Source organism: Catharus ustulatus, chromosome 4, assembly GCF_009819885.2.
Source record: "Catharus ustulatus isolate bCatUst1 chromosome 4, bCatUst1.pri.v2, whole genome shotgun sequence".
NCBI lineage: Eukaryota > Metazoa > Chordata > Aves > Passeriformes > Turdidae > Catharus > Catharus ustulatus.
Genome location: NC_046224.1, coordinates 56,698,981 through 56,720,601, shown reverse-complemented (window position 1 = coordinate 56,720,601; position 21,621 = coordinate 56,698,981). Strand labels below are relative to the sequence as shown.

The 21,621-nt window shown below is 42.4% G+C and overlaps 1 protein-coding gene across 1 annotated transcript in view; it reads left to right on the top strand.

Moving 5' to 3' along the window:
- Window positions 1-21,621, top strand: part of TMTC1 (transmembrane O-mannosyltransferase targeting cadherins 1) — a 135,433-nt gene that overhangs the window by 76,172 nt on the left and 37,640 nt on the right. Inside the window, exons 10-11 of the mRNA XM_033058459.2 lie at window positions 12,251-12,415; window positions 20,623-20,736. Of these exons, the coding sequence (XP_032914350.1) occupies window positions 12,251-12,415; window positions 20,623-20,736 (279 nt within the window). The remainder of the gene's footprint in view (window positions 1-12,250; window positions 12,416-20,622; window positions 20,737-21,621) is intronic.

The window sequence follows — 21,621 nt, the reverse complement described above, 5'->3', positions numbered from 1 at the left end:
GCCTCTAACAATGGTCACTTCAGCCATCTGGGTGCTCCCGATTGCGTTTACGCACAGACAACTTTGAGGTGTTACTTGTGACATCTCCACAGCATCCAAACCAGAGGCTGCAGTGGCAGTCAGAGGCCGTTCATCCAAGATACACCAGACTATTGCCCATTTGACAGAATCACAGCTGGTTTAGGCTGGAAAGGACCTTGGGAGGTTGTATGATCCGAATCCCCTGGGCAAGCAGAGCCAGTTGCTTTAGACCAGCTATAAACAGCTTTTAAATATGTCCTAAGAGGGAGATTCCTCAATATCTCTAGGAAACTTGTGCCAGTATAGTTGGTTCCATGCATGAGCATAAGTGGATGCTTCATCTTGGATGCTGCAGGTTAGAAATCCCAATTCTGCCCTGGGTGCAAGGGGCCAGCCTCTATTATATCTAATGGGAACTGCCATTTGCGGAGCTGATGACAAAACAGAAGTCCTCAGTTTCACCCTGGGTTACTCTGTGACAATTGAAACAGAAGTTTTATTCCACAAAACATTTGCATTCCATTCCTCAGAAATTGTGCATCCAAACATGCTAAGAAAAATGCTTACAGATAGTCTTTTGAAAGACTGTATATGTTCTGATTGTCATTGGTGTAGGCACTGTCACAAAAAGGCTGCTCATCGGTGTAAACCTCAGGCTGTGTAGGAGCTATTGCATGTGTTCTAAGGTTTTTATGCATTTAGGTTGTGTCCCTGTGCCTCTTTACACAGAGATGCTTTTTAGGTCAAATTCTGATGACTATTCACATCACTAGCCCTGCTTTTGTTTGCTGAGGGCACACCTGAAAGTATAGTGAGTGAAAGTTGTCTCTCAGAGTTATTTTGCAAATGATACCCTCAACTAATGGATCCTGCATCATTTCAAATTAACTTGGAAATCAGATTGCTTTAAATTCATGTAACAGAAAATGAGGAAACACATGAAAGAGCAAAGCTATTAGGGAAACAGTCAGCTGAACACAGGGCTGTGTTGAGTGGTTGCATTTCTGAATCTCAAAAGAACAACTGCGGAAAATACTTCAGCTGTCAGCAGTTCCTCCTCCTCCAGATGAGACTGCTGATATAATGAGAGGAGGGGCAATGAAGAAGAAAAAAGGGTATGTTTGCACAGAGAAAATTAATCAGCGTTAACATGTGTGCATATAGTTTGTATAATGCTTTTCATCTCCCTGAGGGCTTTGCAAATATATGACCTACAAAGTAGGTGATTGATGGTTGCTACTTTTTTTTTTTTTTTTTTCCCAGTTAGGAAGACTGTGGTAGAAGGATTGAATTACTCTGGATTAAGTCTGTGTCACAGTCCCTGGATCTCACACCTTGACTCAGATCACTCCTGTCCTGCTTTGCAACATTTGGTTTTTGGGCTCTTAGCCCAGGCTGGCAGGTAGCTGGCATGAACAGGGAAGGCAAACCCCGACACTGCATGGCAAAAGTGGGGACTTTCTTGCCAAATTATCTGGAGAGAGCTGAGCATTTCTTGCATCCTCCAGGTTCAAAATTGCAGGGGTGGTGAGGGGGACTTCTGCTAACATTTATGACTATGGCAGCACAAAAATAGTGTGATTTTGTTTTGTTTCACTTTTTCCTGAGGGAGGATGGCAATTTAGTAATGATGGCTTTAGGAAGCACTCATGTTCTTTATTTAGAACAGCCTGTAGCAGTTTTCTCAAGTTACATCTTGAAAAGGGGTTTTCCTGTCCTTTGCCGTTTGGTCTATAAAACTCAGTGAGTCAGAGGGTGCCATGCAGTTTTATTTAGTGAAAGGTCCTCAAAGAAATGGAGAGGATTTGGTGATCTATGTGTTTGGGCTTATGCTGGAAGGCACTTTCCTATCTCCCTTTCAAGCAGTAGCCTTTCACTGATATTTATGGATGTAGCACTTGCATATTTATGGATGGGACAGGGTGTATGTGTGTCACAGCCTCAAGTCCTAATTCAGTGTTGCTCATTGGGTACCTGGGGAAAATGTCAAGCATTTTCTTTTCAATGAAAGTTAAGTAAGGACCCAAGGATTTATGTAAAAGATATTATAAATAGAAAGAAAAAAGAAATAAGCCTTTTGCTCAATGTCTAATTATATGGCTAGGCCTTGCCTTCTGGGGATTGATGGAACAATTCCTCTTCTGTCTGCAGCCCTGCCTCAGGAGAGAAGCATACAAACTATGTCAAAATGGTTGAATGTTTTCTTTAATTGTGTTCAGCTAAACAGAAATATTTGGAGAAAATATTTCTTGTATTTATATTTTAATTTGAAGGTTATAAGCAGTAACTCATTTAAATTGGGAATTTTTAATAATAGTATTACTTTAGCTTGAAAAATTTAATTGGAAAACAATTTATTGTCTTTTGACTTTTAGTTTTGTTTGCTTGTTTGTTTTTGATTTTTTTTTTGTTTTTCTTTTATGTAAGATGGGAAAACTTGTTTTCAGGGGAGCAAAGAGTATAAAATAACAAGGGAGTAATAAACAGGATACAACTCTCTGGGCCAGTTTTCCAAAGTGGCATCACTTAAAAAGCTGAATCAGTGAAAGACTTAAATTACAGGTTTTTCCCCTCTTCAAAATGTCGATGAAAACGCTGCTCAGAACCCCACAGACAGTGTAATTGTTTGAAAATGCAGAATGTCTGAGTGCAGGCAGTTGTTCTGAGTGGTGAGCAATTTGTACTCGTGCAGGAGCAGCAGCTCTTCCTCTGTGTAGCCCTTCGCTGTGCAGAGACAAGAGCAGCAATGCAAGCTCTTGGGCTGTCCAGGAGCTACCTGCTCCACTGACAGTCCCACAGAGCTGGGGTTGCCCTCACCTCATCAGATCAAACCTCTCCTACCAGAGCAATTTCTGTGTTTTCCTCATCTTTCACTGCTACCCTGATAGCTGTGGCTCCTGTCTCAGCTGTTGGGTCATAGCTGGACAACTTAAGCTGTTTTCACAGCCTCATATGGACCAACAAATCAACCAAAGCATCACTCTGTGGGTTATTTCCAATTAGCTGAAAGCAACAGGCAATCCAGTGCTACCTGCCCCATTTTTATGGCCACTCGTTCATGGTGGATATTGCAGTGAGTGGGTTGCAGGGTGTGCAGCTGCTCTTTCCCAGCACAGGCAATTGCAGGTTGCTGTTGGGTTTTTTGTCAGCTCCTCACTGTATCAAGGGTTGATGTTGCAACCCTAATAGAAAGTACTAGGAGATAAGATCACTGCTGTATACAGGGTGGCATTTGCTTCACCATCTATGTTAAAATCTGCTAAAAAGCCAGCATCCAGGAAAAAGTACACCTGTATTATTCAATAAATTAATGCATCATGGTAAAGTTTTCCTCATGCCATACCAAAGCAGGGACCATATGAATTTTTGCCTTTGCATAGAGCATGTTTTAATCCTTTGTGCTAATGCATTTTTTTCAACTAGTGTAATCCCAAACATTATTAACTGATGCAATTGGAGGGGGGAAATAAGCAACCTGGTACGTGGTGGAATCATCTGTAACTTTTATGAGCCTTTATGATAATTTCTGAGCAGAAGTGCCCAGTGGTTACAAGGCAGCCACTTGGGGATGGGACTTACTGGTGCTTCTCTTCTGGCAGCATGTTAGGTACTCCACGTTATCTTCATTTTCCTAAAGACCAGGTGTGCAATGCGGTTTCAGTTTCCTGTGCCACTCCTTTCTTTATTGTCATTTGAAGCTACAAGTTCACCAGGAGCTGAATTTCTGTTTGCCTTTCCAAATTCTTTCAGTATTAGATCAGATCCTGTAAAGGATCATCTGATTTACAGAAGAAGCTTCTCTTTTCATTTGGAGTCAAACACTGACCCAGTGAAGTCAGCGGTGAAAGTCTCATTGGCTCTGTGGAGCCAGTTTATCTTCTCCCTGATCTCAATTCAACAACACAATTAAGCATTTTGCCAGTTTTCAAGTTAAGTCCTCAAGTCACTTGGGATTTGTGTATGGAATCCAAATTACACCTGTTCCATTTACTTGAAACAGACATGATTTCATTGCCTGCTCTGTTGCTGCTGTTCTTGCGGGGGCTATGGGGCAGCCAAAGTTCAAAAGAAGTGAACTGGATTATATTCCCTGTAATTCAGATGCAGACCTGAGGGCATGAGGAGTGAAATGGGAGACCATTATGTGGAGGCACTGAGCCAGACTGCAGCCCCAGCTGAGTCCCTCTTTTCTGTGGAGGATGCCTCTCCCACTGCAGGGTATCAATCTGAGCAGCACTCTGCAAAAATGGCTCGTGGCGAGGTGATTGGGACTTCAGCTGAGGCAAATGACCCCAGTTCTGCTTCTGTGAAATAGGGATAGTAACTCCACTCTGCCCTTCAAAAGGGGGTAGAGCGAGTTCTCATTAATAAATGAGAAACAACTCCTGGTAGGAAGGCTAAATGCTGTGAGCAGCTACCTTGCAGACGCATATCTGAACTTAAACTCTTGCCTTTGGAGGCTTGCCCCTTCCTTTTAAACACTTCAAGGAGAAATCAAAGCAGCTAGCCTCTGTTAATGCAGGGAAGAAATGCTGAGATGCTAGTGCCATGTATTTTGGCAAAAGGCAGTAAAAAAACCTGAAAAAAACTGAAATTTTTCTGCAAAGCTGAAAAAGATGAGCTCATGGCATGTTTGGTCTAGACTTCTGTATTGCATTATGTTAACTAAATTTAAAACATGCTTTTGAGAAATGTGTTTTGGGCATGTACAGGAAAAAGCTAAATTTTTGTGGAGTTATGGGCATTAATGGCTATAGTGGAAAGATTTCTGATTTTGTTGTGGTAGATTAACATAAAGGAAGGCCTTCAAATGCATTTATTCTGCTCTTGGAAATAATACAGATAGGTAAAAATATTGGTTTAAAAATAAATTAAGTTAATGTAATCTTGTGGAAATAATCTATTTGGTCGTGTTGATTAAAAGCAGAATTCTTACTTATAAGGTAATACATTTGCCTTAACATGATGCCTTGTGAAATTTAATAGATAATATTCTTACATGGAGTTTTTGGAGACTTGTGATGGAACTGAAGGGGAAATTATTTCCTTTTATAGAATTCCAGAAGTTATGACAGTATTTAAATTAAAACTGTAGCATACAGACTCATCTCCACTGAAGTATATAAGATCTGGGGAAATTGGATTTTTTTATTTATAAAATGTTTTCTTTCCATAATTCATATAGTAATTAGAAACCTGGAAGATTTCTGTATTAGCTGTAAACATTTCAGGTAGAAATATGTTGGATGTGAAATCTTGGACTCAAATACTCTAATGAAGGGGGTTTGTTTATCACGTGACTTCTTGGAAGGAAGGGGAAATGTGTCCAAATGTTGAATAGATATTCAAGGGTTAGTGAAATCATTAATTTCTAGTCCATATTTTCTCTCTAATAAGGAAAAGTTCCTGCATTTTCTTTAATTACATCACGTTCTGCCTAGAGGAGCACATTGCTAGTGGAGGTAAATCATTTTGATTACTTAGCTGATCATGTCTAAGTATCTTTAATTCAGGCCTACATAGCTTTTAATTTAGAGCCAGTGACAAAGTCTTAGCACTAACTCATAAGGTACCTTTCCAAGTTACATGTATTCTTCCAGTGTTTATAGTTTGCTATGTCTTTGTATTATGACCTGCATACTTTATTCCAGGAAAAGCCTGCTTAATTCCAGTGAAAATTTGATATTTTATTCAGCAGGCTCAGTATAAGTTAAGTATGTTGCTGGTTCTTGGTTGTCACACTGATACTTCTGAGCTGTGGGGATTAGATTTTTTTCCCAGTGGGGTTTTTTTTGTCTGTTAAATATTATATCTTGATGGTTTTCCTGACGTCTTTCAAAACCTCTAGTGACCAGGAAAAAGTGTATCAATTCCACATCATCCTTAGTGAGAGACAGGCAGTTTAAACAATGCTTTTCCCATTGTCCCCAAAACTCAGTACTAGTGAATGCTGCTGGCTTACTCTGTGGTACAGAGACACACCCCACATCCTCCTTGCCTTTGGACATTTAGTCCAAAACATGACTGTTTAACAGGTTTTTCCTTTCTAGTACCAGCTGGTTGAGAAAGTTTTGGTACTGTGATACTCACATCTTCCCGTGAAAAATACCGTGTTTTAGTTAATCCAAAACTTCTTGCCAGGGTGTGCAGACTAGTGAAACTTCAGACAAAAAGATAAGAAACAAAAGACTTCTCCAAGCCAAGGTAAAGTTTACAGTCAAAAGGAGGTGGACTACAAAAAGGGCAGTTGGGGACAGCAGCCCAGAACTGCCCCTTTAGAATGGGACACTCATCTGAGAGTTGGGACATCGAGGTTTATCTGCCACAGCCCAGCATCTTTTTGGGATAATTAGTGCTGATGTAAACCTGCTGGAATACTTGGTAGTGGCAGTTTGATCTAGACCTGATCTAGGCTGTGCTTAAACTTTTGTACATTATCTAGCCTGTAACTTGCTGAGTTTAGGCTATCCTTGTACCAGCTGCGAGGCAAAGTCTCAGTCCAGCAATAAACTTGTCAGTGCACGGTCAACTTTTCTGAATTTCTGAAGCCTGGGCCAGTGGAGTGTGGTTATTCCAGATCAGCACAGGGGCTTTCATGGCTGGGGGATTTTGAGAACCAAAACCCTGCATGTGCACCCACTGCACGCCCAGGTCTGAGCCTGACCTGGCACAGTAGTTTGTATCCAAGTGGTCCAGTTTGCAGGAAGTGCCACAGCTTCTGAGTTTTTGGATCTTTTGGGTGACCCAGAAAATGTTTTTTTTTTTTTTTTTTCTTCTTGTAAAATTGGGCTTGATGATCTTGAAGGTCTTTTCCAACCTTAATGTTTCTATGATTTTATGACCCAAATGCAACCTACCATGCACATACAAACACACCCTGTTTCCAGATGGAAACATTCTTTTTCAAAGGCCAGATTTCATTCTGGCCCAAACAGCTTGAACCTTGAAAAACTTGACATTATTCATAAAACAGCATCTTTGCTACTCTGCCAGTGCAGCTCATCACTGGAGTGCTTTTTGGGGCAGAAAGAACCATCCTGGCCATGCTTATTTTTGCCAGCACTCCTTTCCACATCTGACTGCTGCAGTGAGGCAGAGCAGCCCACAGGGCACGCCAAGCGTGCTTTTTGCAATCAATTACTCTCCATTAGAGAAGTGTGAGCAGAGCTGATGAGTTTAACAGGGATGAACTGTCTCTTCCCTTGCAGCAACAGCCCTGCCTGCAAGTGGCATTTCAGCTGGCTTTGCCTCTTCCTCTCAGTGCCTTTCCTCTGCTCAGGCTGCAGAGATGGAGTAGCTAGGACCAGGAGCATGTAAAGTGTGTTCTGCCAGGTAATATATGTGTGGTACTGAGGCTTAGAAGCTTGTGGGGAGCTATGAAACGGAGAGAATCCAAATGTTTGTGTTCAGCATTTGAACCTGGCAGCAGACAGTCTTTATGAAAGGCTGTGCTCTCTGCTCTCTGAAGGGCAGCAGCAGAGCGTGCATTTAGTCATGAACACAAGGGTTAAACTTGCTTCAGAGCAGCTTGGAAGCAAGGGTTGATTTTTATGGAGGGAAAGGGAGTCATCCTAAATAACTGCTGGAAATCAAGAAGGAGTTTTGCAGCCCAGAAAGAGCCTCTTGGGTGAAATGTTGAAGCCAAGTGCATTTTCTAGTCTCAGTATACTTCTGATATAATCCCTTTTGTTGCGTTAGCAGCCCCTGAATACGGCAGTGTTTCTTCCATGTTTCCACAAGCTGCTTATAGGCAACTCTTTCCCAAACTGCTATGTATGCATGGATGCATCTGGACTCTTATCTAGGCTGAGCTATGAAATCTGGAATAACTACTTTGATGAAATCAGTGGATTTACTCCAAGTTTACATTTGTTGAGATTAAATCAGATTTTAAAAACCCCAAACAACTAGTTCACAAGATTTGACATCCACCCTTACCATTTTACCAAATGGCAAATCTTACCAAAATTACCATTTTACCAAATTACCAAAAAGTGTGAGGAAAGCATATTTTCTGCATAGTTTCTCCCACCCTTTTTAAATTCCTTTTTACTACCTGGGTGAGTTAGAAAAGGCTGGAACTGCAATTGCTGGTGTCCATCCCGGCTGTTTCTCTCAGAACTTCCGCTCTCAGCCTGCTCTGACCGTGCACGTCACAACTTGGAAAATGCAGTAGAAAGCATGACTAGAACATGTCTTGCTCTTCAGGAGTTTTCCACAGCAGTAGGTCTCTAAGCAATTTCTGAAGGAGGTAAAATGGTTTCTGATGCAGGCAGTTTGCTGTAGCAGAGCATCCTGATAATCCTGGGCTGTGGCACATGCGGCTTTGATTAGATGCCATCACCACAAGAGCCAAATGCAGTGAAACCATTCCTGATTTTTACTAAAATGGAGAAACCTGATTCGTAGAGAGCAGGGCTGTGTGCAAGCATCATCAGTAACAGCCTCACCTCGGGAAAGGAGCAGTAATGGCCAAAGGAAAAGTTGAATTTGTAATCTAATTACCCAAGATATGTTTCCATATCTTAAGTATATGCTGTTTTGTCTCTAGCTTTAATAGGGCAATACATTTAGAGCACCAAGGGAAATAAGGTCTGTATGCCTCCACATTCCCATCTGCTTGTGCCTCCTATCACTTTGCTTCCTTACAGGTGGAACAGTATTAACAAACCACAGAAATTATAGACCAGAATGTGTCATTACCCAGCTCCCTGTGTGCAATCTGCCAGAATCACATGGCAGAAGCACAGGGAGTTTCCCTGCTGGGCTGCCTGGCCCTCGGCCCTCGCTGCAATTCAGGGCATGCCTAAGGTACCACTTTAATACTGCAGGAGTCTGAAACTGCAAGGAATCATGAACCTCTTGGCTTCTTGGCCCATTTGCCCAGCTTTTCTCCTGCATCCTGGAATTTCTGAAGTTACAGGTTCTCCTGTAATTCTTGCTCATTATGAGCCCACATGAAATCTTCTACTATGTTAGCTTGGTGGGCTGTTTCTCCGGACCCCAGGGACCAAGCTGGCATGGACTTTTCACTGCTGTAGTAAGCTGTTCCTTATCCTACAAAAACCAACCAACCAACAACAACAACAAAGCAAAAAAGCTTAGCAGTTTTACAACAATCTAGTGGAAAATGGACTTAGAAAAGTGGTTTGGGGATTTTGCTTGTTTCCCATTGTTTTGGTTTTGCTACAGAGTATTTCTGAAAGGTATTTGTATGGCAATTCTGAGAGAAAGGACATTCAGGAGAAATGGTTACCTCTCTAGGAAATGCTAGAGTTAACTAAGAAATCAAATAACCCCCAAACCCTGCAGCCTCAATACATATGCAGTTAGCTACTGAGATGTCTGGAATGTAGTACTTAAGAGTAAGTTTTTCAAGTGGCAAACAAGTCTTTGATGAAAGGTCCTTTTGAGACATTTTCATTTTTTTCCCCCTCTGTGTGTGAGTAAAACCTGATTTCCTGGCGAGCTAGTGGTAAGGTTTGATATGGAGTCAAATTCCCCATCACTGAGAAGAAAAGCAAGTCTATTTGAAATGTACTCTGTGTTTGTAGGCAGTGGCAGGGTCACAGCAGAATTAACCACATAGGAAGCATTACCTGGCAAGTTACCTTCATCATCCAAGTGCAGCCTCAGCTGTACAGGCTCTTTCCACCAGGGTACCACTACTTGGGCTGCTACTGACTTGATAAAAGCCTGAGCAGCTTCAAAGGGCTCCTCTGAAACCTGGTGAGGTTGGGATCAAGGGAAGTGAGATGAACTGTGGTGGGGTGTGGGGCTCTCCAGGTCTAGTGACTGTCAGGGCAGGTTGCTTCTGCAGCAGCTCCATCCTTGCAAGTTTGCTGCTTCACTGGTTCAAAACGTCATGGTCTCTGTGATAAAGCTGATTTCTGTACTGGAACTGTTTGGTCTAGTGTGAAACAAGTGGAGTAAAATTCGACAGGTGATGTGGTTTTGGAATTAGGAAACAATAGTAATATAATTACATTTTTTTGGTAGATGCTTTAATACATAGGTGCAGACTGTTTTGTTTAGAGCAGATCACGAGATGTGGAGGAGATGTAATGTGATGCTGACTGTGCCTCAGACTGAGTCCTGCTGCTAAGGCAGAAATTCCCAACAGCTGGGATGGGATTTGATAAATACCAAGACATTGATGTTTGCATTTTTTGTTTTCTGGATGCATTTGTGATTCTGTAGAAAGGGTCTGTTCTTGAATACGTGAAGGTATAGGGAAATTACTTTGAAAATGTCCTTGTGCTAAAGTAATTAAATGATATTTATTTCAGATGATTAATTCCAAGGGAAGGATAAAATTGAGGAAAGGTAAAATAACACAGTGAAAACCTCTGCAGGCTTTTGAGGCATTTCTTGTTGCAAAGGGAGGGATTATTACTAAGAATAGCTTTTCAGAGGTTTTAAAGAAGGGTTTGATAACTGTAAAGGCTGGATTGTTTGGTACCAGCATCTCTGTATTTCTAAAGATCTGCTTGCAGTTAATGTAGGTGCAATAAATATATATGTTCAAAACAGTTAATGAAAAACAGCACAAGTACAAGAAATGTGTTACAGCAAAGTGCAAGCATAATTGCACTTTATAGTGCAGTATATATAGGTAAGCACTTCTGAAAAATGGGAAAACTCAAAAACAGCTGTGAAAATAGTTCTGAATGACCAGCAGATCTGATGTTGTCTCTGGATTTGCCCCATATGTCTAGACTTCTCTCAGTGTTCTATAAGTGCGCTTGTACTGTGCCAGAGACAATGCAGTGGTGCTAATCAGAACGTACAACAAAGGCAGGTTTTTTCCTCAGTGAAAGGAAGAATTCTTGTCCTTCTCCATCCTTGGGAAGCCTAAGTAACGTGTCCAGCTCTCCAAGAGGGCAGAGAAGCCATGCCAAGAAGCACACACAGAGCTCATCAAATATGGAACATTTTCTTTTTTCTGGTTTCCACATCGAATTTCACTATATTGCATGCTTGTCTGCAAGGTCACATTTTCTTCTTCGTTTTTCATACCTTGTAGCATTCTTACTGGGAAGTTGCTTGAACATCTCTGTACAGACCAGGAAAACCTGTAAATCTCTGGCCAGAGTGTGGGCAGGTGCAATGATCTCTCTACCTCCAACCTTCTTGCTTTTAAGTGTGGATTCAGCTGGGGTTCAAGGTGTGCCAGTGTTTGGGAAGGGCTATGCTTTTGTCCCTGTTTATTGATCATCCGCAAGTGTTATTCGAGAGCCTTCTGCTCCCTTGTTTCATCAGGGAGAGCTGCCTGGACTAAGATAGGTTTTAAGTCTAAATCAGGTGCTAAGTAACCTGCAGAGTTCTAGATAAGCTAATGAAATTTTTGAGCAATAGAAATTTAAATTCCTTGTAAAAAATCACAAGTAGAATTAGCGATTATGAAGTACGGCAACCAAAAGCACTGAATTTCCAGCTCAGAGCGACATCATTGGAGGAACTAACATAACCCTTGAATTAAGGTAAATAATTACTGGATTGATACACATTTATTCAGGAGTAAGATTTCTATCCAAATTTGGCTTGTGAAAATGGAGAGCCATGGAAGTGCTGGGATCTCAGGGCTGGAGATGACTGTGTGGCAGTTCATGGAAGGGCAGCAAAGAAGATCTGCCAGCACATTTCAGCTCTTCTGGGCTGGGCACTAGAAGGGACAGGCTGGCCTTGATGTAGAAGGGCAAGACCCAGACAGGCACTTCTGCCTTTTGGTGGTCTCTGTCACCTGCCCTGGTGGCAACATTGACTACAGCACTCGCTCTCCTGCCTCAGCTTCACAATTTGTAAACTGGAATTAATAGCAGCCACCACTGGGATTGTTTAGAGACTTCCTCCTGTTAAAATGCCTGTCATTTCCACATTGCTCCAGTAGTGCTCAGTATTACTGTTATTACATGGTGCTTTCTTAGCTTGCTGTTCAGAAAAGCAGCTGCCTTCTGTGGCTGGTGTAAGCTACCATTATGCTGGGTGGTATTATGTATGCGACTGTACTTTTGGCATCCGGGTCTATCATTTAGATTAATATGGAAATTGTGTGGTGACTTGAGAAAAACTGCTGTTGAATTGAAGTTTGTTAGCCCAGAAAATATCATTAGTCCAAAACCCCCTGTAATTGTAGAATAAATGCAATACTGGATGGTCTTGCATATAAACCAGACACTTGAAATACAACTTTTGGTACATTTTACCTTTCCTTTTTTTTTTTTCCCAGTATGGGGTACTGCATCCTTTTTGTCCACGGTCTAAAAAAGCTGTCTACGTGGCCAAATAAATGGAGAATCACTGTTCCAGCCCTCTTTGCTTTGCTGCTGCTGCTTTTCTCTTGGAAGACTGTGAAACAGAATGAAATCTGGCTATCACGAGAATCGCTTTTCAGGTAGGAGTGACCACAGGAGAATACTTGCATTTTTATATTGTTTAAAGTAGGTTTATTACATGGAATCGTTTTCTTTAGGAAAAGTTGTGCTATTGTTGCATTGATCTAATTAACATTCTTATTATCATAAAATGACACTTACTTTCTCTTGTCTGATAACTGTGCAAAAACTGGTGTCAGCAGTTTATATGCTGATGGACAAACTTTGGTTCTGACAAGCACATTTTTAAGACATGCTGGTTTTAAATAACTTTGATTCTGTAGATTTAATGATAGTGTAATACTTTTGTTTCTAAAGACATAGCAAAAGTTTTTTGCAACACTCCAGAATACCATAGTAATGCTACTGAATATATTGAAATTTCTTTAGCAATATTCTAATGACAAAAATAAAATGCCACAAAGTGCCAAACTTAATGTACCATATTTCATTTTATTTGATTACTCTTTGCCAAATAGCTCTGTTAACAGCCTCATTTATGTATTTTCTTGCATTGAAACAGACTGTTTCATTTTGTGTTTTGCTAGAAAATGTATTGCATTTGCCTCCAGCTGCTTTCAGCAGTTGTCTAATTGTGAAGTAATTGCAGAAACGCAGGTGATCTGCACACGGGTTGAGTTTTATTTCCTAACTTATTGGCCAGAGCATATTTTAATTTATGCAGCACTAGAAGTATGAAATTGTTTTTTATGTGTACCCTTTGGTCTTCAGGAAATGAAGTGGTTTGAACTCTCTTAGTGGGGCTGTTTTTTAAAAACGTCTGGAACTGGGGTTTCTTCCCTCTGCATGATCCACAGAATATTCTGAGTTGGGAGGGGCCCACAAGGATCATCAAGTCCAACGCTTAAGTGAATGGCCCATACAGGGATGGGATCAAACCCACAGCCTTGGCACTATTAACACCACGCTCTGACCCAGTGAGCCAATCTCATTTCCCTGCTTGTCTCCCTCACTGCTGTTTAAGCAACAGCACTCATGGTGACAGGCATGAACTCAAACAGCAATACACATGGGACACACCTCCAGTCCAAACCTGGCCACTTGGAGGAAAGTAGGAGGATTTCCAAGTTGGAAATTCAGACCACTCTGTTACTGAAGGGGAGGTGGGAATATAACAATTCAATTTGCAGACTTCCAGGCGTCATATGGGGTGGTGTTATGTTGTGCACAGCTGTGGTCACTCATGTTTAAGAATGATGAAGTCAAACTGTAGCAGGTGACAGGAGATTTCCTTCTACTAAGGAGTGTTCTAGGGATAATGTTGAGTGCTGTGGGGTCTGTGACAAAAGAGGGGATAAGGTTATGTCTGCTTGTTGGATACAAATGGAGTTCTGTCCTTCCAGCCTCCATTCAAAGCAGGGTGACTATTTACTGCCAGCTGCAGTTCTGAGGCCGTGCCACTGCTGCAGTGCAGCTCTGAGCTGGAGCTAATACACCTTTACCTCCAGGGAGGTAGCCCAGGCAGTACTCAGGGCTCAGTGCCTTAGGTTGAGCTGTTTCCCTCCTCAGCTCAGGAGTTTTGGGGACAGTACCAGGAAAGAGGTCTGCTCCAGGCTTTTGAGGGGATGGCAGAACTCTTAAATTCCTGCTGGGTCACCTCATATTGTGGCCTGCCCCGAGAGCAATCAGCAGCAGCTGCTGAAAAAAGCACTCTAAGAACAGGGCCAGCAGCAATAATGCTTCTCTCCAGTTCTTTCCCAGCTTGCAGTAATCTGCACTTTAAAGACTTCCTGAGTCAGGAGTTACTTGCTATTTTTGCTTTTAACAGCCACTGATGGACTTTTCTTCCATAATGTCGCTGACTGCTTTTTCAAATCTATTTATAGTTTTGGCTCCTACAGCATCCGGTGCACTGGGCTCTGTCATTAAATTACAGAGTGTACACACTAAGATTTTCCTCTGTATGCTGGGAGCCTTCTGCCTGATCATGTGATTTGGTGTCCCCTAGTTCTGGTGTGCAGAATGAGTTGTGAGTAACCATCAGCTTGTCACTTGGGATAAAGGCACCTCCATGCCTTGAACCCCCATGTCTTTACCTAAGGCTGTCTCCTTTTCACACTGAAGTCAGCTGGTCTTGCACTCCCCTCACATGGAAGCTGTTCTGCATTTCTGATTCCCCTTGTCAGTCTTCTCTGGGCACTTTCATACTCTAGTCCTTCCTTTCAAGAAAGAGGCCAGAATCACCTTTCAAGAGGTATGTGGAGCACAATAGCATAGGACTGCTTTCTGGCTTTTGTTCTCTTCTCCTACTAACTCCTAATTTTCTGCTTGCCTTTTATGACCTCTCCTAAGCCGTGAGTGATAATTTCTAAGCACTCTCAATGCAGATTCCAAGACACCTACTGTGACTGGAAATACCAGGTTTTGAGACATTAATCTGTGTGCAGATTTATGCAGATTTAGAGTGTGTGTGTTCACACTCTCTGATGCTTGTGTCTGTACCAACACTGCGTTTCTTGTGCCATGTTTTTTCTCAGTCCTCAATACTGTGAGATCCTTCTGCAACAAAGTGTAGTTAATTCTTGCAGTGTGATTCACATTGGTGTCATCAGCAAACATGTCTCCTCCCTGCTGGCTCCCCTTTCAAGATCTTTGTGAACACCTGAAGTAGCTCAGGTGCCACTGAATGTCTCCTGGGAACCCTTGCACTCTTCTCCAGTTGCAAAAACTGTTCATGTAGTCATGCTCTTTGCTTGCTGTCCTTCAACTAACTATTGATTCATGAGAGGATCTTCCCCTCTTACTCCATGGTGCCTTGAAGAAATTGCAGAATTTAATATATTATAATCTAATATATTATAATTTAATATTTTATAAAATCCCTCACTAAGAATTGAAAAATCCTTAGTGAGGAATTTTATTAAAAAAAAAAAATTGAGCATTTAAGTGCTCAACATTGATGTATGTGATTTTGATTGACTAGGTTATATTTGGATATTTATAAAGGCTTTCCATAGTTTCAATAACACCTATGTACCTATTGAGACTATAAAACATCATCAGAGCTTCTCAAATAACTTCATTCTGCAATATGCAAGGCTAATTCTAGAAGTAGGATTTATTATGGTTTTCCCCAAATCAGCTGAAGTGAAAATCAGACTTTCTGGTCTGTTTCTCCCTCAAGATCCCTTCCCTGGTGCCAAATGAAGTCATGTTCATCAACTTCCATTCCCATAGTGCCAGTCTCATTTTAATTATAGGCTACCTACCACAGCTAATAGCTGCATGTTTGATTTTCTTTGGATCCATTCTTCCAGGCCTATGGATTCATAACTGTTCTGGGTGTTGATTTGCTTTAAAGCCTCTTTTACTGCCACTTCAGCTAGAGACAGTGCTTCTGTCTTGCCCTGTGAGGAGAGGCTCCTGTGTGGCAACTCCTTCAGTTTCCCTGTAGTGAGCACTGGTGCAGAGAATCCATTTAGTTTTTCTGCTGTGGTCTTTTCTTCTTCAAGCACTACTTTTAGACCTCCATCATCTATTTGCCTTAGGGGATCTTTGGCAGGTTTCCTCTATCTGATGTATTTCATTATTAGCTTTGATAGCTTTAGCAAGTTTTTCTTTAAATCTCTTTTGGTCGACCTAATTATGATTTATGTTTAACTGGCTGATGTTTATACTCTTTTCCTTTTTCCTTCTGTAGCTGTTCCTTTTTAAAGAACATAGCTGTCTTTACTGTGCTGTTTACCCTTACTGGCCTTTTTGCTGTCCTTTTAAGATCATCTTTGATAGGTGTTACACATCTCACAAGTCTGTAATGTGGTAGGACCCTCCTTGTTGATGGGAAAAAATGTGAAAGAAGAATAGTATAGCAAAAGGATAATGTCATCCCAGGAGCGAGAGATCTCCTCTTTGGTGCAGAAGGAGGAGGCTGATGAGGAGAGGAGGGAGAAGTGGATGGAGGTATGTGAAACAACAGTAAATGTTAATAGACAGAACAGGAGGAGGATACAGAGCAAATCTATAGATGTGGGAAAGAAGACATAAATCAACCTGCTTGGTATTCTCTGTGTGTGTTATTTTTTTTTAAAGAAGTACATGCTGGGAGAATCTTAACTTACAATCCTAGTTCCTCATTTTTCTTTCTTCAGTTGCTGCTTTCATTAATTACCACTTCTTCCCTCCTCTTAGTGTTTTTTTTTTTTTTTTTTTTTTTTCTTTCACCTCTGCTTTATGTTCCTCCTTTTGCTTGTTTCTGCAGGATTGATCTGTCTTGATTCCCTTGGCTGAGGCCTGTTCTGTTACATAAGCTTTTGCTATGGTGGTCCAGGAGATGTTTGTATACTCAGGGTATTCCTAGTTTTGTGCTGGTACCCCATTCTGTCCCTTTCTCAAAAGTTACCCCATTTTGATATTGTGTGACACTGTTGCCATCTTTGGGCCACTGTGGCCATTCAGTCTTCAGCCCAGGGACCAAGTTTTCTGGATGCAGAAATCCTGCCAGGTCCTGGCTGAAAGCAGCAGTATGGGGGAGGATGCTGCTGTCTGAGGAAATGATGCCTCTCCACATAGACGCGCAAGCGTGTGTGCAAGGACTAAATGAGAAGCAAATAAACCACAAATATAAGACATGGCCAAATATATCGAGAGATATTTGAGGCATATTATTCCAAGACATCTCTAGAAGCCCCAAGCAGTTTGTCTTACTGTGTTGGCAGGTGATCAGGGAAGACTTCTTTGTTAATTATTTAAGGAACCACCCCTCTAGAGTGAATGCACAGGCCAGAAGGTCAGACTCAAACTGTGGTCAGTGTTAATGTCTGAAGCCAGGGAGGAGGGGAGAGCTGTGGGCTGATCTCTGCATCCGCTGTATTGACCTTTCCAAGGCTTGCCAAGCTGCCATGTTTCCTGTTGCTCCTGGAAAGCATCCACACGCACTGCCCATGTTTGTGACAATGCCTGGAAACCCAGTTGTAACCACCAAAGGAATTGTACAAAAGTGATGCTTTCTTGGTCAGCAGCTCTCCTTCCCAAGCCAGGTCTGCTGACTTCAGGAATTTGCAAAAACTGCTCCAACCCCAAAAGTGGCATTTACTGCTGTGTTGTTTTGTTTATTCTGAAAGCTGGCTCAGCTGAGGAGAGCAAGTCCCATTACATTTTGGCCATCTTCTGTAGGACAGTTCAATATGGCCCAACATAGACACCTGTGAAATCATGAAATCAGTACACGGGTAGGAGGCCAAGGAAGGTGGTTGTTTGTGTCATCCAGAGAATAATTTGCTGTACAGAACCTTTGTTGATGATAACGATTCCCAAAGCAGAGGAGACACCATCGGTTTCCCAGGGCTCCTGCTGAGGCAGGAGTGGTCTCATATTCTTCTAAACTGAGCACTTTTCATATGGATATCACAGGAAATCAATGAAGCCTGGGCCCTGCACCCAGTCACCTTGTAGAGCAGAGCACACACTCAGGAAAACAAGGCAGGATCACAGGACTTTTTTCCCAACTGAAATGGAATTTGGATGATGCTGGTATTTGAGGCTGGAAAATACCAGTGGTATTTAATTTTTCTGATTTATGGTTAATAGGCTTTCTGTTTTTCCTTGGGGAGGAAGTGTTGCGTAAAAAGGTTTGCCTATTGTTTATTTTCCATTTATGTCGCTTACTGCTGTCGTAGAAATCATAAGGGAAGGAAATCCTCTGGAGAAGTGACGTCCAATGTCAGTGGGCTCATTTCTGGCTGGAGCCAGATCGGTGCCATAGGTTTTCAGAAGTGCATGTGTGTGACAGGCTGGGGAACAGGGAAATAGGAGAGTTCAGAAAAGCACATTGGGAAATTATATTGAAATTGTGATAGACTGGAAGCTTGTAGGAAGCAGAAATGGAAAAACATTGTGTTCTGCTTTGTTATTTATTCTCCACCCTTTCCTTCTTGGCTTTCACTGTGGACATCATTGTTTCCTCTGTCAACGAGCAAACAGTGTTCTTGACTGGTCAGGAATCACTTCACAGGAGTGTTTGCCTAAACTCTCCCTAAAATTCCCCTCTGTGTCCAGTGCCATATTTGCTTCCTCCCCCAGCACAGAGGCTCCAAGCTGCCTCAGTCATTGCTATGTGCATTTGCAAAATGAAGCATTCCCCCTCCCCACCCATGCGAGGAGAATGAATAGGTCAGTGTGAGCAGCGTGATGCAGAAGAGAGCATCTTAAGAACCGAAACCCATTTCTGCCTTTCCTGTGTCACCCCTGCCACCAGCAGAAGCACACAGATACGAGGAGCTTTATTAGTGATGTTTTAATAAACAGGACCAGTGGATTAATGATAAATGCTACTTAAAGAAAAACAGTCCAGAATTAAAATATTTAAACATATTCATCTCGCTGTTAAAACTGTATCTCATTAGAATTGAAGTGCTCGTGCATATGTAACATTAGCTCAGTCTGCTCTGTTTCAGCAGAGGCTGTAGCAGAGCAGCTCCTTGCACGTAGCTCTAAGAGAGCAGCAGTTTCGAGTGCCATGTCTCTGCCTGTAACACTGATGCTGATGTAATGAAACCCTCTCTGTATAGGAATTAATATTCCAGTAATGCTCAGAGGTTGTAAGTGTGTAGTTAATAGCTCCCAAGGCCAATGGAAATTAACACAGCCATAGCAGTCACACATTACTTGCTGCTGGTGCAGTATATCTTTGTGAAAACTAATATAGAAAATCATTCTCTTAAGAATAGCATCAATTAACTGATTTAATTCAGTGATTAGTCACAAAATGTCTTATTCCTGTAGTGCTCCCAGTAAGTAATTTGGAAATACCTGACGATTTAGGAAGCCAAATGCAAGGTGTACTTTTAATTTTAGTAGGCAAACCATGGCTGTGTTGAGCTGAGCTCTGCAAGGCAGTTGTGGGTGAAGCTTTGGAAGCTCTTAGAAGTGATGCTGGATACCACTGCCTGCAGATAACCAAAAGGATATCATATTTGCCACTGCAATTCCTCGGTGCTGTTCTGCAGTGAAATCCCCCTCAAAGCGTTTTTGCAAGCATTTTTGCATTCTTCCCGAGCAAGAGGGAGTGCACCCCACAGAAGGGGCTGCTTGTGACCTGTCTCATTATGATTAACTTCCATGCAACCGAAGTTAAACAGGAGACACAGACAAGGCAAAGCAGCAAGACTTGGGAATTTTCTAATCCTTGCTTTTCCTACCTGAAGTAGCAGGGTTGGAGTTGCTGGGAGTAGAAAAGAGAGCAGCTGGCAGGAATCTGCTTGTGAGCAAGAAACAGCACTTTATCTGCTTTTACATGAACAGATTCATCCATCCTTATTTCCCGTTACCTCAGAGAGCCCCTATTTATGTGCTGGAAAGGATTTCCCCATTAAATGGAGTACTGACTTCTCTGGATTCTTGCAGGGGAAATGTTTCCATGGTGTACGTGCTCCTGTTATTTCTTTCTCTGTTTAACCTTGAAACAGCATTTCCTCTGGCTGTACAAGGTGTACCTTGCTTTCTCTGCTCTCAATTAAGCAAATAAGCATATGCTTTCTTCTGTCTTTGTGCCCTCATTATTAATTCCAAAGGTAGAGTTCAGTCTACACATGGCAGGGGAGACAAAGGGGAGGGATGGGGTGGCTGTGCAGCCAGATATCCTCAGTCATGTAGTATTGTTACTTTGCCATGTAAGGGTGAGTCCCACTAGCCCTCACCTCCTGGCCATACTCTGCTCAGCCTTAAGCAGTGCACATGTGCTGGTACTTGGAGTATGCCATGCATTCCATCTAGTGGCTGATGCACATGGAAAAGATACCCTCTTTCTGGTATCTGCAGTGCCAGGTTTAAATTAAGATATTCATAAGATGCTTCATGACACTCAGGTTTAAGCAGGGACCTTGTTTTTAGAAAGTACTACGTGCTTTCCCTCTAAATATTAATCATTTAGGCTTTGGTCTTTCAATTTAGTAATTCAGATTTTAAAATACAGCAGCATCTGGCCACGGGGAGCATTGCAGCGTTGATGCTGGAAGTGCCTGCGGTGACAGGGACCAGGATGAGTTGAATTGCTGCCACACATTTATGTCTGCCCGGGGCACTTGGCGCATGGGACAAGCCCAGAGTTCTAACATGAGCTGTGTTGGCACAAATGCTCAGGAGATGACGAGGTGCTCGGATTAGGAGCAAGCTTTTCAGGAGAAGGGAGGGACTGCGAGAAGGAGGTGGACCTGGGGAAGGTGGGGTAACCTGGCTGCTGACAATGTCCTACTTCTGTTCCTCTTCACAGCTCAGGAGTGAAGACCCTGCCCCACAACGCCAAGGTGCACTACAACTATGCCAATTTTCTGAAAGACCAGGGCCGTAACATTGAAGCGATCTACCACTACAAAACTGCTCTCAAGTAAGTCCCTCAGGAGCCTGGTGGGGCTCCTGCTGCTAACCCATCTCCTTCCTGACAGGTATGGGGCAAGTTGGCTGCTCCTCATCCCCAGCTCCTTGGGAGCACCTTGGCTTTGGGAGCCTGGGAAAGTTCCCTGGCTCAGTGTTTGTGTGTCATGAAATGAGGTAGCCTGGCTTCCCTCCAGCTCCACATGTGTGTGTGCACTTCAGTATATGAGATAGAAATGTTACCATAGCTACACGTTGAGCGATGAGGTGTCATTTACGCAGCTGAATGTGTGCTGGTAAGCAGGAGGTAGTTGTCCTAAATGCATTTTCAGGTTCCTGGGCCATTTATCTTTGTAAATTGTTAATGGTGCATGCCTGGAAAATGTCAGCGCAGTAGCCATCTGAAATGCAGTAACAATAATGGTACTTACTACTTGCACTAAGGCTTCTGTCCACAGAGCTTTGCATGAACACTAAATTAATTGATCCTGAAAATGCTCCTGTGCAGTAACAGGGCAAATATCATTGCTGAGGTTCTGTACAGGGGGAAGCTGAAGCAGCAGGATGAATTGCCTTGCTTGTAGATGAATGGTAAATCAGGGTCCATGGCTGGGCTGTAATAGGGACATGTCCTGTGGTATCTGTGAAGGACCCTTCCTTCACACACAGATGGGGTCACTCCCTGTGAGCAGCTCCCCTCCACTTGCTGCTCCTGCCAGTGCTGTTCATGCAGCTCAGCTTCTCCCCAGGCAGTGCTCAGTGCACCAAACAGGTCACCCCAGTTCCCCAAACCTCCTTCCTCTGGTCCTTGGGACTTGGGGGAAAGGGCAAGCCTCTCTGGGGAATGAATGCAAGGAAAAGGGCTGGGGGGGATGGTGTGGTGGCAAGGGAAAGCAAG